At 35.9% G+C, this 18,944-nt stretch overlaps 1 protein-coding gene across 1 annotated transcript in view; it reads right to left on the bottom strand.

The window, feature by feature from the left end:
• The window catches only part of CORIN (corin, serine peptidase), a gene marked incomplete at its 5' end in the record, with an annotated part of 36,252 nt that overhangs the window by 4,941 nt on the left and 12,367 nt on the right, over nucleotides 1-18,944 (bottom strand). The window contains 4 exons of the mRNA XM_031553279.1: nucleotides 3,479-3,586; nucleotides 4,930-5,075; nucleotides 10,222-10,453; nucleotides 16,273-16,371. Of these exons, the coding sequence (XP_031409139.1) occupies nucleotides 3,479-3,586; nucleotides 4,930-5,075; nucleotides 10,222-10,453; nucleotides 16,273-16,371 (585 nt within the window). The remainder of the gene's footprint in view (nucleotides 1-3,478; nucleotides 3,587-4,929; nucleotides 5,076-10,221; nucleotides 10,454-16,272; nucleotides 16,372-18,944) is intronic.

Genomic DNA, 18,944 nt, shown 5'->3' with positions numbered 1-18,944 from the left:
CTGAATAAAATGGTGGTTTGATTGCCTTGTTTGATCTGTTTTAGAGCTGGCAATGCTAGTTCTCATTTTAATCCAAGCTCAAATTCAGGTGACAGTCTTGGTGCATCCTCAGACAAATAGTTTTGATCTCTGCTCGCACACTGTATTTGAAACAGCACCTCTATTTTCTTGGATCTGGAACTGCAGCAACATATCAACATTAAGTCAGTAAGTAGATATGCTTTTTCTGAGTATTATTCCAGAAGTGATTATTTTACTAATATGAACCAGTGAATCAACACTAGCTCATGTGATTACTGGAAGAATGTATCCAAGTTTAACTGTAACTGGATGTGCAGAGGGCTTCTTTTATTTAGACTGAATAAACCACGTTAAAAATGTTAAGCATACAGATAAATAAATATCCTTGAACTCATGAAACTAATTTCACATGACAAAAGACCTTTTTTAAATATGGCCATTTTCTGGGTCTCCTTCTTCATAATATTTGCAATAACCACTAATGAAAAATTAATTGAAACCAATTCTAATAAAGATCAAAGAATATCAGTCATGTTAGGAATCTGATATGAAAGCAAAATAAAATAAAATAAAAAGCTTTAAAAAATCTAATTTATCAATCTTGCAGTTTTTGAGCTGAAGTGTTTACAATTAATTAAGTTCATGTTTGCTTTTTCCTTCATCGCACATTATACTGCTATATTGTGAAATGTTCCATGACTCTGCAAAACTTATTTTTGAGGACAGCGTAGACAAATAGAGACTACTCTCAGGACAAAAATAATACATACTGAATTCCCTGTTCATTGCAGGGAGTTGGACTAGATGACCTTCCTTTAAAGGTCCCTTCCAACTCTGAGGATTCTATGGTTCTATGAATTCAGTGTTAAATTCTACTGTTTTGTTGGAAAGATTCTGCCTAATGTTTAGAGTACTCTTATTTCTCCTCTCTCTATACATGTACAACATACGTCATTAATTTAATGATAATTAAACAGAAGTGAAAATGACGGTAGGAAAACTTGTCTGTATTTGTATTACAGGTACTCACATATGATTTTACCTTCACCATCCTTCAAAACATGAAGTAATTAACCATTTCTTACCCATACATATATTTGCCCTATAATTATTACCACGTCCTTAATATGAAGTCCACATTTTTTTCTTAAGCTAAAAGACTAGAGTCAGAATTCAGACTGGAGAAAATAAAGAAGGAAAATACTTGTTTTGAATATCACATCCTGAGCATCATTAGCACTCTTTTAGGACCCTCTTCTGCTCTCTGCCAGAGGCATTGTTCAGCAGTCAGTAAATTAATATGATCAATTACAATCAAGCATCTTTAACACCACAAACTCTCTTCACTTATTTCTTAATAATAATTTTAAGAAATTAACTTTCTCACATTTTTCTGAAACACACTAAAAGTCTCACATTCAAAACTCTGGTTCAAATTTACTTCTCAATATCTAGAGATTCTAAAGTCTTATGACTTCTCTATAGTTTACGGATGAAAGTTCCCCTACAAAGATCGCAAGGGAGTATGACAGGAGACAGGGTGTGCTGAACACAGCTCTACTCTTCATATATATTCCTTACTCCCATTACAGTGTTCTATCATACATTTCAGGAAATGGGAGCTTAATTACCCAAACGTGTAGCTGGTCTCTACCAGCCTCCTCCACGCATTGGGAAGATATTCCAAAGTATGAGAGCTATGACTCTCATTAAAAGCACTTCAATAATTTTAATTTAAGCGCTTGCCTGACTGTTTTTTAGTGGTATAAAATTTCAAATAATGGAGCTAAAAAAATGTGAGCTAGTCATTTACATATGGGAAGAACAACAAGCAAGGAATATAAATGCGTCAGAGATGGTTACTTCTGGAGCTCTACAAGGACTGTCTGTTCTTCAGTAACAACATTACCTCTGGTCAATGTAATGTCACTCTGACAGCTATAATTTCCCAGCAGATAGAGCTTTCCGTATTTATAGATGCTGATAAGAATTCTGCTGATTGCTAGTGACATTCTGTCTAGACTATAGAGACAGAGAGAGATCTATTGGAAAAATTAATGTTACATATTAGGGCAATATTTCATATGTTAATGACTAGGAGAATAAAATTATCATAAAAGACACATAGAAATCAGCGTTCTAAGGAGTTAAAAAAGTGATAGCAAAGAATATTTGTTGGAGAGGACATTCAAGACAATTGATTCAAAGGCAAGAAGATTATCAACTCTGAAATAATTACTCTGATCATCAGCTCTGCCTTTGAAATCCAAAACTGATCTAGATTTAAATAATCCTATTTTGATTATCATATCTCTTTCTCTCTTTTCTTTATTTTTGCAGAGGGAGGTAAATGGTGTAGAAGAGCAGGTAGAATACAATCTTGATTTGAAAACTCCTTGAGGCTTAGTGATAAATTATGCCTTGATTATAACAATCATTAAAACAAGCTTCCCTTATAAAAAATAACTTTATAGAAGTGACAAGCTTGAATTTTAATCTAGCTTCAGCATTCAGATGCTGGATTTTTGTGTGTGTGTGTGCAGCAGAGTAGAGAATCTTTTATTACCACAGATATTTTGTCTCCTTAATGACTTCATTCCACTCTTAATCTACTCTCTGTTAAAGAAACTAGACTGTACACCATAGCCCTATGCTGCCAGAATATTCAAATCCCTTACCCATATTCACATCCTCTCTCTAAATTCTTTATGGTTTGTAATTGTTCTTTTTGCCCCTTGTAATAAAAGGACAACAAGAACTCCCAGAAGCCTACACCTGATGGTAGGAAGTAGTATAAAATGCCTTCTCAGAATACTCCTGCTAGCACGTACAAGGAAACAGTGAACAAGATATTTGCTGCTTATTCTCAAACTCAATATGTCTCCTTAAGCAAAGAGCCAAGAGATTCTCTACAATAAATTTACTCTGATATGTAGCAGAGAAAAAAATCTGTGGTTATCACCTTATACTTACACTCATGGCTAAAGGTTAGCCGGAATCCACTAACCATGTGCTAAAAATGCCTTGTGTTAATATACCACAATGAGAATGTTTCTACATATATGTTTTAAAACTGCATTTACAAATTCAAGTTAAAACTGCTAGGAAGATTATTGTAGCTCATTAGAATCTCCAGCAGTATCAGAAGAATTAAATTTGCAGCATTTTTTATCTTGATTACTACATGAATAATCAGATATCAGAATAAAGCTAGCAGAATCTCAATTATCAAATATAATAAATTGTGTTGACATTGATAAAGAAGAATTCTTGCTGAAGTATTTTTACTGTCACTAGTCTTCAAAAAATTGCTTTCAAATACATTTTGTCTTGCAGAAAAAGGGGCTTATTCTGTGAACCATCATGCTATGGTTCAGTTAAGTGAAGAAAAACAAAATATTCTCTAATGAATCGGCTACTCTTCATTTGGAAAGTACCGTCCAACTCATATATTTACCACAGCTGTCTTCATCACTGTCATCCTCACAGTCAGCTTGACCATCACATCTCCTAGATGCCAGGACACACCTCCCTGAACGGCATTTGAAGTGGCTGGGTGAGCACTCTGTCAGTGACAAGAAACAGACAGAAACAAGACTCCACAAGCTGAAAGCTTAAGCTTAATCACCGTGTGTGTAGTTATTTACTGTTACTATTTACTGTTACTATTTTGGACGGATAAATGACAGAAACAGAAATGTGAAACAGTAAGTTGGAACCGTTTATTGGTTAATTATTCTTAATAATTGCACTGTGAATGGGGTGGAATGTTGTTTTCCCATAGCTGACCATGTTGCCCCAAAAGTTTGCTTTTCCAGTCCTGCTTTATAATAATTAGTAATTCCTTTCCATCAGCCTTTCGCTGAAATTATTTCCTTGTCTCTCCGTCCCATGACAAAGGATTTAATTAATATGGAGTTATACATCTTATACAACTCCCCAAATTATATATATGCACATGGACTTTGCTTGAAGAAATTATACTTAATGCTACACTTGCTTCAGTGACTTCTCAGAATGCTTCACTACACTCATTAGCAATGAATCTTCACCAAACAAACTACAGACCAAATAGCCATCACTCATTGCTTTCTCTAAGCAAGATCAAAAACTGTGGAAAGATTGTCATCACAGTGTAGGTGAGTGGGAGGAAAAAGGTAAGAATTAGCTGTATATTGGCACACATCATTTTTCAGTTTTCCCAGCATTTTCCTGGCATCTTTGGCAAGTAAAAGAAAAGGTAGGTCAGAATCTCCACAGACCTCACATGAGATGACTGTGGCAGAAGAAAAAACCGCACAGTCACTCTTAATACATAAACAAAGAAAATGTGGAATCATGTAAGGCAATTCCACTCTTTTCTTCCATGATCATACTGATGAGTAGTGTTATTAATGAACTCAAGAAAATGAGATTCGTCTGTTGCTACTGACTTGACACATCCCTTTTTTTTAAAAAAGAGGAAAAAATTGCTAGCAAATACACTAGATTTACAGTATTTCTCTCAGAGATGTCATGGGACTTAGTTTTTTTAAGATTGCTAAGACTTTGCTTCCTGTTAGAAAATCATTATTATGTCATCTAGATAGGTTTTAAAAAGAAAATACAAATACAAATGAGTAGTAGGTGTGGTGTCAGCCTGAATTTTCAAACACTGACTTTCAAAGATTGAGGGTAATTGATCCTTACAAAAACTTCCTCTTATCTGCAAACAGTAGGTGTGCAAATTCTCTGATAACTGATTTAGAATCATTCCTACAGTTATTAGACAACATGAATGTTTAAGTCACTCTACATGAGCTATAATAATTTAAAGGAGAGGTATGAAAACAAAACCAACCAAAAAAATCTCCAAAACCATAAACCAGTATGTTCCAAAATACAATCTCTAATTTCTGCTCTATGTACCTTCAACATCTTCATCTGGTGTCAGACAAGTTTGGTTGTCTGAGTTCTCATCTGGAAACTGAGTGCAGTCAGTGTCCTCCGGCCACTGCAGACCTACAATCCCAAGCACAGACTCACAGCGTTCCTTAGACTGTACACACAATGTCCTGAGGAGACAAAGTGGAGGTGCATAGAATAACTGAGAAGAAGTCTTAGAAATTACCATGTTTTAGAAGTTAATAATTCTAGCCAAATTTACAGAAGCTCGAGGAAAAATCAGTTAATTGGATTCCTATATGTGAATATAAATATTTATAGAGATATATTGCTTCTGTTGAAACATGAGTTTAAATTACTGTACATAAACTATTATCTGAATTATAATAACCAAATATAATTACTTACAAATATTCTCTCTTCCATAAGGATGGTTGCAAAAGTTTTATAAGGAACACTGTTCTCCATCAAGGAAAAAAAAGTCAAACATATTTTGTACCAATAAGATGCTACCTCTACTGATGATGCTACCTTAGATACAATTGCACCATGCACATCACCTAAAGAGCAATATAGTGCTGGAAAAAAAAAACTTTGTCTCTGACAAATTTTAAGGTTTATAAGAACAGGCAGTTCTAAATTTTTTGACAATATTTCAGGTGCACATAGTGAATACAGTGTAGGAACTGCAGGACTGAAATACTCTTACTCAGACATTTCTGGAAATGTGGTTCCAGAAAGACAAGATATTTAAACTCACAAACAAAAGAGCAAATAATTTCCCAGGAAGTTCAATAAAATCGAAGCACAGATCACCTTAGTCGAGTACTTTCATTTAGAGCAACAAAAGCTTCTATCACATCTAGAAGAAGTGTAGACCTTCTGTTGCATATTTATTTTCTTATCATAAGAAAAAACAGGACTAATCACATAAACTGAGTTCATTCCATCTATACTCATATCCCGTGTCTCAAATTAAACAACGTCAAATGCCTCAAATTTACAAAGTAAAAGTGCCTCATTGGAAATTCTCCTGTTAGTTTAACAATTCTTTTAAACATTTAATGACTCCTTTTGCCTGGAGTTGCTGCTCATGTGCTGTTCAATACAACATTCTTGTATCTATGGTATGCTGAATTCCTCTTTGTTTCAACTATCTATTTGTTAAGGGAGTTCAATAGTGTCAGTATTAACAGCATTAGTATAACCAGCTATGGTATCAGTTTCAAATGCTGCTTTTTACTTTGGGGGAATATTAACTATGCAATCTGCAATAAGAACCTCAACATTCTTTTCATTGCTCCCTCTAGCAGAAACATACCACATATTTGATAGATGACTTGCCTAAGCTTTTATTAAAAATGTTCCTATTATTATAATTTTATATACATATACATTTATAATTTTCTTTATCTGACCTGCAGCTCTCTTGATAACCTTTAAATCCATTGCTTGCTGGTTCAGCCCCCAAGAACCTGGTGAATTATTTCCTCATAGTAGTTCACTTTTACCTTTTTGAAGACAATTTTGTCTCTCTATTGTTGTGTCTCGACTCTAGACCCAGAAATGCATTCAACTGTACCTTTTAGATCATATCTTCCACACCTGTAATTGCTTAGACTTTCTTCTACTGCTTCAAAGAAAGTTCTCCTTTGTTCCTATATTTTGAAAAATATTCAACCACAGGATCCTCTCCATTTCTATTTTATTTTCAGTCTCCCTTGTGTCATTTTTAGCTTGCTTTGTATTAAAGTTGATTGAATTTTTCAGATCTTTCTTCTTGGAACAGCACATCCTTTCGTGGAAAGCATTCTGTTTTGTTCCATCATATTGCCTTTAACTTTTGACCTGTTTTTTGTTGTTGTTGTTGTTTTGTTTTTATTTGTTTTTTTCTTTTCCTACAAGCTTGAAGAAATGGATTGACCAAAACCTAGCATATAGGTCATATTAGGATCAATGATCAATTAAAGGCTCTTTTTGAATTCTTGTCTGAGAAAACAAGACATTATCATTCTTCTCAAATTTCATTTTGTTGTGGGGATTATACAAAGGAGAACCAATGTTCTTTTGCACCAGGTTATTCAACATTGATTTCAGCAGCTAGAAGGAAGACATTAGTGCTGCACTATATTGTAATTGCTGATTATTTTATTTACCACATACTCTGCAGAGCAGAATGCAAAGCATCTAGCCTGTAATTCTAAAATGATGCTTTTAGTCTGTTAATAGCTTCTGAATACAGAGTACAGGCTGAATTCTATTAGCATGTCCACAAGAAATGAGACAAAATGTACTAAAGAAAATAGTCATGTAACTGCAGCCTAGTTAATCAATGTCAATTCATTCATATCTAGTTTGATATGACATAGCTTTGTCATTCCTTTAAGAGTCTTCTCTTATCAAAAATGCCGACACACCATTTTATGACCTCAAGTTTCTGAATTGTACAGATTATTTTATTCACTGATGATTAAAAACAAATGAGATAATAATATTTGATTATATTAAAAGAAAAAAAAAAAAAGATCTTGTTAACTGAAATATCCAAACTGATTCTGTTATTCACATGTTCTCTGCGCATTTCTGGACAAAACTCGCCTTTTCCTAAAGCTATTGCTAGCCATTCAGTTGTCAGTCTGTGGCAAAAGAATTAAAATGTAGGTCATCTTCATTGTAGTGCTTATCCCATGGCACATGGAAGCCAAGTGAAACGCTTTTAGGAAAAAATGCCAATTGGTAATATCTTATTTTTTAAATCCTTCCCACATTTCTTACTGAATTTCACAATTGGAGTACCAGAATACTAGAGATTGACAGCAGACTTAATTTTTTTCTTTCTAAACTCCTTAGTGAAAACTCATCTCAAAAAAACCTGCAGTTGTTGTGATACTGTCAACAAATCAACAACTCATGAGTGGAGAAGGGAAGAACCACTGGTGTCATTTATCTGGATTTCAGCAAAGCCTTTAACAAGGCGCCTCACCAAATCCTTCTCTCCAATTTGGACAGATATGGGTGAGTTGCTCGATGGACAAGAAACTGGTTACAAGATCTCACCCAGAGAGTGGTGGTCAATGGCTAAATGTCCAGATGGAAATCAGTGATGAGTGGTATCCCTCAGGGGTCATTACTGGGACTGATTCTCTTTAATATCTTCAATGACATTGACAGTGGGATAAAGTGCATACTCAGCAAGTTTGTGGATGGCACCAAGTTGTGTGTTACAGTTGACATGTCTGAGGGATGGGATGCCATCCAGAGAGACCTACACAGGCTTGAGCAGTGGACCCAGGTAAATCTCATGAGGTTCAAACAAAGCCAACTGCAAAGTTTTGCATCTGGGTCACAGGAACCCCACACTATTAATAAAATCTAGGGGGCAAAAGGATTGAGCATAGCCCTGCTGAAAAGGGCTTGGGGCTACTGATGGATGGCAACCTGAACATGAGCCAACAATGTGCTCCTGCAGCCCAGAAAACCAGCAATATTCTGGGCTGAATAAAAAGAAGTGTGGCCAGCAGATTGAGGGAAGAGACTCTGTCCCCCTGCTCTGCACAGGTGAAACTACACCTGGAATACTGCATCCAGATGTGGATTCCTCAGTACAGGAGAGATGTGAAAGCCACAAAAATTATCCAAGGGATGGAACACCTGTCCTCTGCAGATAGGCTGTGTGAGCTGGAGCTGTTCAGAAGGCTTCTGGGAGACCCAAAAGTAGCCTTTCAGTATCTAATGCAGGACAGAGAAATAAGGGAACAGATTCTTCAGCAGTCTGTTGTAATAGGGCAAGGGAAAACTGATTCAAACTAAAAGAAGGGAAATTTAGGTTAAATATAAGAAAAAAGATTTTTATGATACGGGTAGTGAAGCACTGGAACAGGTTGTCCAGAGATGTGGATGCCCCATTCCTGGAGACATTCAAAGTCACGTTGGAGAAGGCTAAGCAAACTTATATAGCTGTAGATGTCACTGTTCATTACAGGGAAGTTGGACAAGAGACCCTTTAAAGGTCCCTTCCAACTCAAATGATTCTACGATCAATCAAATTATTTTGATTTTTCTATCAGTTAAAGATTACACTTCACAAAGCAGAGAAATCACTCCATTCTTGAAGGAGATAGAAATACAAGGTTAATTTTTAAAAAATTTCATTATAGACATATAGTGGCTATAAAAAGATTTTTCAGTCCTAGGATTTGAGATGTTACATATTCAATATGATGTAAATGTGATGTTAGTCCTGCTTTGGGCAGAAAGTTGGGACTTCTAGAAGTCCTCTTCAAACTACACTATTCTATGTTTTTTATTAGTTCCTCTTCATGTTTCTGTTCAGTGCTATAAATTTGAAGACTACTGCTATTTTTCAACTAGATTGCAATACTTCCTAAAATCCGTTAGCTAGGTATGTAGCTGCTAAAGCCTATAATTTAATTTTTGTCTCTCTATATTAAAATGAGTACATATTTTTAATACATTATAGTGATTTCTTTAAAAAATAAAGACTGAATTTTCAAACACACGAACCTGAAACAGAGCTTGCACAAACCAGTCTCTAACTTCACATTATATGTAATATTAACACCTACCTGGTATGTCCCTAAGTGAGAATAAATCATCTTAGCATCTTAGTAAATTTCCCGTGTCTCAATCTCAACTCATAACAAGAAGGTAAATATCACTGGACAGATAAACGCTATTTATTTGTCCACAAATGCTACGTGGTAGGAATCTTTAGGAAATGTATTGCAATTTTCAGTGCAATTTCTTTCAGTGCACTAGGTATTAATCCATATGGGCAGGGCAGGGCAGACCAAGAAATGAGAGAAACGCAGCATGGGAAGGAACAGATCTTTTTTGACATAATCCTTAGAAGTACAGTGATATTAATTGATGAGGATGGAAGAAAAGTTAATCTGACAATATATTTTACGACTATCCTCTAATTAAGAAAGATAACAATGCATTAAAATCTTTATTGTTGTTAACAGTATTTGGCTCTGGCTTTCCATAGATAAAGTGTTATACAAATGCAAAGTAGTATTATAAGAAATTTCCAAATCTGATTAATTCATTCTGTTTAAATATCTATCATAATGCAATCCTAATCAAACTGAAGTGGAAAATTCTCCATAATAAATAGCTAAACTATACATTTTGACAATTAATAGAACTGCTGTTCCTCTCCTAGTTTTATATACTTCAGAAACTTCTTCCCGTGGAACTGCAAAACAAAATTTCTGGCATATTCAGTGAAGGCAGAAAATTTAATATGATAGACAACGGCAGTTAAGAAATAAATTAAGTATAGTATAGTACCTGCAAGGTGGGATCCGTTGATTTGTATGGGGGTCACATTTTGGTACTAAGACTGTACAGGCAAAAAACATAAGGTACTTGTAGCAGTTGGTCTGAACCAAGGCTGGGAAGAGAGAAGACTCCCAGCTGACAGAAGCTTCTTTCTGAGTCCTGTGCCCCAGGTAGTTTGGGTAACTAGTATAGTTGTAAGGCAAGTTCATACAGAGTTCCAGAGTAATTGGTTCACACTGACCTTTCACAAAAATAAAATCATTTAAAAATTAAAATTAAGAAACATGTTTCAAGTATAAGTGAATTATAGAAGAAATAACACTAACACATTTCCTATTGGTGTGCTACGCTACACATCTCATACTGACAGGGCAATTATCAACGCGAATGATAAGATCATTGGGTACTTCAGCTTAGAAGTGACCACAGGAGCTCTGCAGTCCAACCTCCTGATCAAAGCATGGTCAGCTCTGAGGACAGGTGAGGTTTCTCAGGCCTTTCTCCAGTCAGATCATGAAAGTCTCTAGGGAAAGAGACTATATATAAAATATCTCTATATAGAAAACAGAATATTATTTCTCTTTGATTTTGCATTCCAAATCTTGCATTCCAAGATCTGCAATAGTCTTGGAATCTTTTGATATATGAAGGAGGAGAAGGGCAAATTGCAGAAATACTGAATAAAAAGGTCTGAATGTGAATAATTTAATTCAAGTAAGATACAGTTAGTAATAATGGGAATGATCAACAAGGGCAAAATAAATACAACGGCTAGCAGTCCATATGATTACAGAAACTACAGCTGTATATAAGAATAATCAATTTTCAGGTGGGTAATTACATATTGAACTGTCTGAATAGTTGGGATTTAAAAGATTGAACAGATTTTGCATTTCTTCTCAAATTTGCAATCAATTTTTTTTCAATTTTCCGTCACAACAGAAAACAATGTCCAGGCAGTTGCTAATGTCAGTTGTCAGCACAGTATGTGATCAGTCTGCCTAAGATTCAACAGTCAATTACTGAGCTAAACAGAGGAACTGGCCAGTATTTCTTGAACTGATATTCACTATTATAACCTTCTTTAGTAGTTACCTCTTTAATGTGAGGAATATGAAACTCAGTTTGGATACAGCTTTTTCTCCCTACTAAAAAGAAAATGCATACTGCCAACATTTAACTGTTTCTGTTGTCTCAAATCACTTAGTCCCAGCCTTGCAGTGTATAAGATTGTTCAAAGGCATGATTTGTCAAAAATTCTACTCATACGGAAGTCATTTCCTTTTCTTCACAACGAATTTTGATGCATCATAGACTATCCTGAGTAGGAAGGGACACGGCTGCACTCAGATCTGTTCATTCTTTGTGTCTCAATTTTTCTCCAGTAAACATCTTCTCTTGATGTTTACAGAATTTTACATACTCATCAGTTTTTCATGAACACAAAACTACTTGCAATACCCCAAGAGCTTGTATAACATAATATTTTCAAGAGTAAAGGGAGAAATACACAAATATTGTTGTCTCTTTTGTTATGCCTTATATTTATAGTGGCTTACGTAAATTCTAGAATAAAATCTACCCCTATGAAATGCCTCTGTAGAACAGCTCTTAACGTGTTTTCATTGTCATTACAAATTTTCACACTGCATTTAGAAAGATTCTATCAAATCATGTGCAAAAGTGTCATTATAGGTTTGAAAAAGCTACCTTGAATCTTACACCCAACCCCCTATAGTCACCAGCCAGAGTAACAATCAGAACATGCACTCCATAGGAAAATCTGACTAAATTTAAGAACTCCAAATGTTAATCTTTCCTTCTGATGTCAATCCAGTTTCAGAGATCTTGCTGCTCCATTTATGGTACAACTTAATGAGTGGGGAACAAGGGATAGAATCCATTGCACATTTTTCTAATGTATTTATATCTATTTTTAATATTTCCATATTTTTATTATGAAATTGCACTACGTGCTTTACAGGAATTAGTTCCAAACACAGTAGCATCGGATATTATACTAGATATGAGGATGTGCTGTTCACTTGTAGTAAGTCTGAAACTCTCCCAACTACAATTTCAACAGGAGTGGAATATTTCATAGAATCACAGAACAGTTTAGGTCAGAAGAGAACTCTGTAGGTCATCTGATTCAACCCCTACTTTGCCCAGGTGGCCAAGAGGGCCAACAGCATCCTGGCCTGCATTAGAAATCCTGCGTGGCCAGCAGGAGCAGGGAGGGAGGTCATCATCCCTCTGTACTCAGCTCTGGTGAGGCCACACCTTGAGTATTGTGTTCAGTTTTGGGCCCCTCACTACAAGAAAGACATTGAGGCCCTGGGACATGTCCAGAGAAGGGCAACGAAACTGGTGAGGGATCAGGAGCACAAGTCTTATGAGGAGCAGCTGAGGGTGCTGGGATTGTTTAGTCTGGAGAAGAGGACGCTCAGAGGAGACCTCATTGCGCTCTACAACTTCCTGAAGGGAGGTTGTGATGAGCAGGGGTTTGGCCTCTTTTCCCAGGCAACAAACAGGACCTGAGAAAATGGCCACAAGTTGTACCAGAGAAGGTTTATGTTAGACATAAGGAAGAACTTTTTCTCTCAGAGAGTGGTCAGGCACTGAAATGGCCTGTCCAGGGAGGTGGTGGAGTCCCTGTCCCTGGCAGTGTTCAAGAAGCGTCTGGATGAGGAGCAAAGAGATCTGGTTCAGTAGCTTGTGGTATCAAAGGTAATGGGAGGATGGTTGGACTAGATGATCTTGCAGGTTGTTTCCAACCTTGTGGTTCTATGATTCAAGCAGAGCCACCCAGAGCTAGTTGCCAACGATCACATCTAATGGCTTTTGAAGATCATGGATGAAGGCTGCACAGCCTCCCTGGGCAACCTGTTCCAGTGCTCAGTTAGAACAGAATCTCCTGACATTCAGGCAGACCATCCTGTGTTTCAGCTGGTGCTCACACCACTGGAAACAGCCTGGATCTACTTTATTTATGTAGACACATACATCTCTTCTGATATTCGTTCTGTTTTCCAAAATACTGTAACCAGTTTACAAAGCCAGCCTAAACTGACCGGAGAATATCACATACTGAGAACATTCATCATATTCAATATTGCAAATGTGGCCTATGCTCATCCAGGAATTTTCCAACAAAAGACATATATAAGTTAGAAAATACTGCTTTGTCAAAAATGAAAAATTCCATGGGAATTTTTCCATGGCATTTCTCATCTCTTACCAAAGATGAGGTAACTCTAGTCTTACAGCAAAGCAATAGTAATATGAAAAAAAGACCATAGTACTTTCATATGTTGTACCAGAAAAATCTCTCCCAAATACACTAGCCATTCTATTTTCTATAAACAGTTATATATTTACTGGACTGGATAGAGAAAAAGACAAATGATCCAGAAGTCTAATTCAGATTATGTACTATTCTTGTTGAGAGCTACAGACTACTGACCAAAATATGAGAAGGAAATATTTCCTCTAAAAGTGTCGTATTTCTCTCTGACAGGTATATGTATTCCACAACATATTGTTTGCTGCTCAGTAAGCAAGGAATAATCTTCCACAAATTGTGAGACACAAAAGAGAAAATGACTGAGATCATTCAAATAAGATATTTGAGATTTCAACCAAGAAAATGTAAATTACTCACCTTTTATTAAAAAGGTATTGGTTTTTTTTTTTGCTTTTTTTTTAAACTGGCTTCTTATTAGTCTTGTGCTATATGGATACTTTTCTTCCCATTCCATAACATTTTCTAAGTACTTCTTGAAGAACAGGTGAGTAATTAAAAAACACAAAAAAGCTACTGTTCCAGTAACCATGGAAGGCTTCCTCTCACATGGATAATTTGATTATGGATATAGATCAGAGGACAGGTCAACACAAGTGATGTCAAATTCCACAGTAGGAATACGCAACAAATCCCTCTAGAAAAAGAGTAGGTAGATGAATCCACCTTTAGAGAGCTAGAGGATGTCTTGTGGTTGTATGCCCTGGTACTTGTGGGGGGTTTTAACTACGTCAATATCAGCTTGAAGGACAATAGTTTGGTCTTAAAGGAGGACCTCCTCAGAGCACAATAGAACATTCCAGAGTATACCAAGGAAGAAGGCAATCTTGGCTGAACGTGGATTTCCAGACTGAGCTCAAACATTAAGAAAAAATATACAGAAGACAAAGGAGTGGATAGAACATTAAAGATGAATGAAGAGACATTTTCCAAGCATACAAGGATAGATCTCAGAGCTCAGCCAAATTTGAGACTACTGAGAAATGTAAAGAGTGAGAAGAGCTCTTTTAAGTACACTGGCAGTAAAAGGAAGGGTGGGAAAAATGGGGGTCTGCTGGTCAGTGGGGCAGAGGACTTAGTGATTAGAAGCATGGCTGAGGTATTCATCATCTTTTCTATCTCAATTTTCACTTGCTAATTTCATTGAAAGGCTGGTTTTTATCATCATCAGTCATGGAAAAAAAAGGTCATGGAAACCCTAGCATCAGACTGAAAAATAAAGGCAAGAAACATAGCTGTCTTTAAGAACGGCAAGAAAGAGGATTCAGAGAACAGCAATCCAGTCAGGCTAGCCCCAGACCAAGGAAGGGTATGGAGCAAAATCCTTCCAGAAGATGGCCACACACGAGGAAGTGTGACATGGAACCGCCAGCACAAATTTATCACGGAAAAAATATGCTTGATTATCCTGACCGCTATCCATGACAAGACAACTGTAATTTGCTTGTATTCAGCATTGGTGAGAGCATGTCTGGAGTATTATGTCTGACTTTGGCTCCCTCATTCATGAAAGACCTTGACATACTGGAATGAGGTCAGTGGTGTGCCACCAAGAAGATTAGAAACATATGTTAGAAACATACGCTATACAGACAGGCTGCAAAAACAGGATCTGTTCAACCATAAAACAGAAGACTAAGGGGAGATCTTGTTGCTGTTAACAGTTACCTAATAGAAAGTTGTAAAGCAAATGGAGCCAGACTATTGGAAGTACAGGGACAAGATAACAGGTGAAAGACAGTTTGGAGCTCAACGAATTCCAGTTCCATGTAAGGTAAAGAGGAGGATCAGGGAGGCCTAATGCTCAAACAGGTTGACAAGAAAGTTTCTGGAATTTTGTCTATGGTGATACTAGAAATTCAGCTTCATGAGGCCCTGGACAGCATTACCTATTTGGCACTACTTTGATCAGGAGTTTGGGCAATTGTTCTCTGTGTCCATTTGAACACAAGTTACTCTTAAGATCCTACATAATTTAATGCAGCAACATCATAGGTAACATTATCCAAACAAGCTAGCAATACCAACCCATAACTTGCAATAGGTATTGCTCAGGCTTACAAACCAATTACAGGATATGTCTACACGTTTATACATTAATATGTAAGTAAAGGCAAGTTTACACTGCCCATGTGCTGAGGTGTCCTGAATCGAACCTTTAATTTAAAAAAATCTTTCTGAATATAAAGTTTTCTGCCCTAGTTAAAGGGCAAGCGAACAGTGGGTGTGAGGGGCTTGCATGGAGTTGTGTGGTACAGGATTTAGAAAGGAAGATACACTGTGTGGAATACCCTGATCCTCTACTAACATATTAGTCAGAAGAATAATTAGACCAGCCAGATTTAATATCAAAATTCTTCCTTGAGAAAAGGGCTGAAACTTCCCAGACTACTAACACAATATCATGCTTTCCTGTATTTTTAACATAAATCCTTATCTCACACTTTGTTTTCTTTATGTAAACAATGTGCTTGATTTGGCATTAAGAAAAGGTATTACCATAAACATTCATTAAGAACATATCAAAAATTCACAAAAGGCAAAAATATGTCAATGTCAAACATTGTAAGTATCTCTTATATAAGGATTTATGATGAAACTTTTGTTTCAGCCTTGCCCTTTTCAACAGGTAATCATTACACACTGTGACATTAAATAGTAAACAAAAGTATTACTTACTGTGCCCTACCCTGCATCTTCATTATACTCTAAAACACCCTAAAACAGTGACAGTATGAAGCATGTGACCTACTTACTGCAGTTTGTCTGGCTGTTTCTCATCTCACAGATAGAAGTTCCACATGGATCAGGACAGGAAGTACATCTCTGGTCTCCCTCCTGACAGAGAGTTTGACCTGAGAAAAATAGAAATTTACTATTCTAAAGTCGTACCAAACTAATAAACAAGACTGAAGCATTGTGATGTGAAAATACAGAGACTCATAACAATTTATTATTTTGTTTACAATGTTGAATAAATACCCTACAGCACTGAAAGTGCAGTAAGAAAGGATAAGGAAGGCAAGTGTGCAAAACTGTCCAAATGTCACTTTATCCCTGTCCTCAATATGATAACTTATATTCCCAAATCTCAATAGAGATGTACGGAGCTCTGTAAGCCATCAATCATGATCTTGCCTGCAGCAGAGCATGAAAGGTTATGTAAATTAGATTTCAAAGAGAACAATAGATAGTAATTAAAAGAATACTCTCAGGAAATTATTCTCCAGTGCCAGACAGTTGATCTTTCTCTCATTTCATGATTGTTTTGGTGGACAATAAAACTATCCTGAAAAAAAGTTGGCAGAGATGAAGCTTTGTTGCCCATCTTCGGTAATGAGAAATAATTATAAAAAATATCATACCCCAAAAGATGGGGGCATAACCAAAACCAGTACTTCATCTAAAAGTTTATGAACAAAATTCCTGGATAGTTAGCTTCCTTAACAAACCCTTTGGTTTTCTGTCTCATAGTTTCTTTCCAAGCCATTTAATTCGCTCTTCCAAATGGGTCTTGCAAAATTAGTAATTTATTACTCATGTACATACAGACTGAATAGTTTTGATTTTATCATTTCATCCTCCTTTGAGTGGTTTACTGCAAAAATTGCTTAATATTTCTACTGCATCCAGCCCATGAACATTAGTCACTTATTACTTCCTTACACTGTGGATACAGACAATGCTGAAGAAACCAGTATCCTATCCCAAAGAACTGATGCTGCAGTTATATTTTTCCTAATGCTGTGGGCTTACTTTCCCTCATAAATGGCTTCTATCAAAATAATGCAGATAGATTCTTCTGCTGTAGCAATTGACTAGGAGAAGTTGATTGCAAAATGGAACTGAAAGGAAAGGAAAAATCTCCTTATTGCTACAGCTATCATGAATCTTCACATTAAAATTCATTTTAAAAGTTTGTTTCATCTCCTTCTTATCCTATTGTAGAAGTTTCTCAACAACTTAAAACTCCCTGTTCTACAATGTAGATTCTTCTGATCATAGCACAGCCAACAATGAATTTCTATAAACACATTACCCTATGTTTTTAGGGAATCACAGAACCAGCTGTGAGTACATTCATATTAGATTTCTATTTTCACAGAATGAATGACAGAAGTAATGTTAATAGATGCCATACCTTACCTTTCCTGAAGGAAATTTAATTTCCCTAAGGCATGTAGAGAAGGAGACTGTTTTTCTCATTTGGACATAGACAATGCAATGTTAGTTTGTAATCCCTATATGCATATCTTTGTACTGTTACACAATGTCCTTGTATCCTTATACAGACAAGTGGCAATATATCAATATCTTGAATTCACATTTCTATGTCGATTTCTCATATTCATTGCACTTGTTACAAAATGACTATTCCAGATCACTTTAGTCCTAACTTCACTGCTTCTGTTAGACATTTCAGGTTTTTAACTTACACTAAATACAAAAAGTTCTCTGCTGCATATGAGCTAAGACACTTTCTCTAGCTGCTGAAATCAACTGCATATGCACACATGTACATAATGCAAAAGGAAGTTGCAAACTATAATTGTCCAGCTTTTACATGGACTGTGCAAGAAATTAAAGAAGTCCAAATTTTGTCCACATATTCTCAAGAAAATTTAGGATGCGATTGCTTGAAGGAAGATTTCTGCTCTATGGAATACTGCTAAATATCAGGCAGAGCTTTCTGCATTTCAAGGAGTACATAAAGGAAAAGAAGCAAACCTTCTCTATTAAAAAGCTTTGAGCATTGCAATTTAATGCTAAATGGAAAATTCTTTTAGTATACTGTGAGATTATTGACTGCATAATTATCACATCTTTCCAGTCCATCTTTGATTTTACATCTGCTCATTATATCCCCTCAAAAAAAACAATTTCTTAAATATCCGCAGAAACAAAAAGCAATGAGAATCACATTACTAACTTCTAGCCCATATCATGCATCAAAGTGTCAGTGAAATTCTCTTTTAGTAGGGATAAATAAATTTAAGAGGCTTAAGCTGGGTGAATTTTAAAAGTTGGAGCGTGTCTGCTTCAAGAATGCTCTGAATAGTTTTGTACTTCCCATTTCATCTCATACTGTGTTTCTCCCATATTAAAAATGATCATTTCATTATCAACCAAGAGAAAGAGAGAGTTGAAGATATTATAGAATAAAACTGAGGATGGACATCAGGAATGATGAAGAACACACCTGAGTATATTGTGAAATTAGGCAGTCAGAAATAAAGACAAAAATTCATCCTTCATTTTTAGATTGCCACAGTCCAATCTGAAAGAAATTTCTGGCAAGACTTTTTTTCATTATCTTCACTAATTATAGAAAAGAATGATGATTATTCGTATACATAAGGTTCTATTTTGGAATTGAGATGTTTAAACTAGAGTAGGAAGATCTCAAAATATAACAAGAATAGAGAAT

The sequence above is a fragment of the Meleagris gallopavo genome, chromosome 4 (genome assembly GCF_000146605.3).
Source record: "Meleagris gallopavo isolate NT-WF06-2002-E0010 breed Aviagen turkey brand Nicholas breeding stock chromosome 4, Turkey_5.1, whole genome shotgun sequence".
In the NCBI taxonomy this organism is placed as follows: domain Eukaryota; kingdom Metazoa; phylum Chordata; class Aves; order Galliformes; family Phasianidae; genus Meleagris; species Meleagris gallopavo.
The sequence above is the reverse complement of the archived record's forward strand: the minus strand, read 5'-3'. Positions and strand labels throughout refer to the sequence as shown.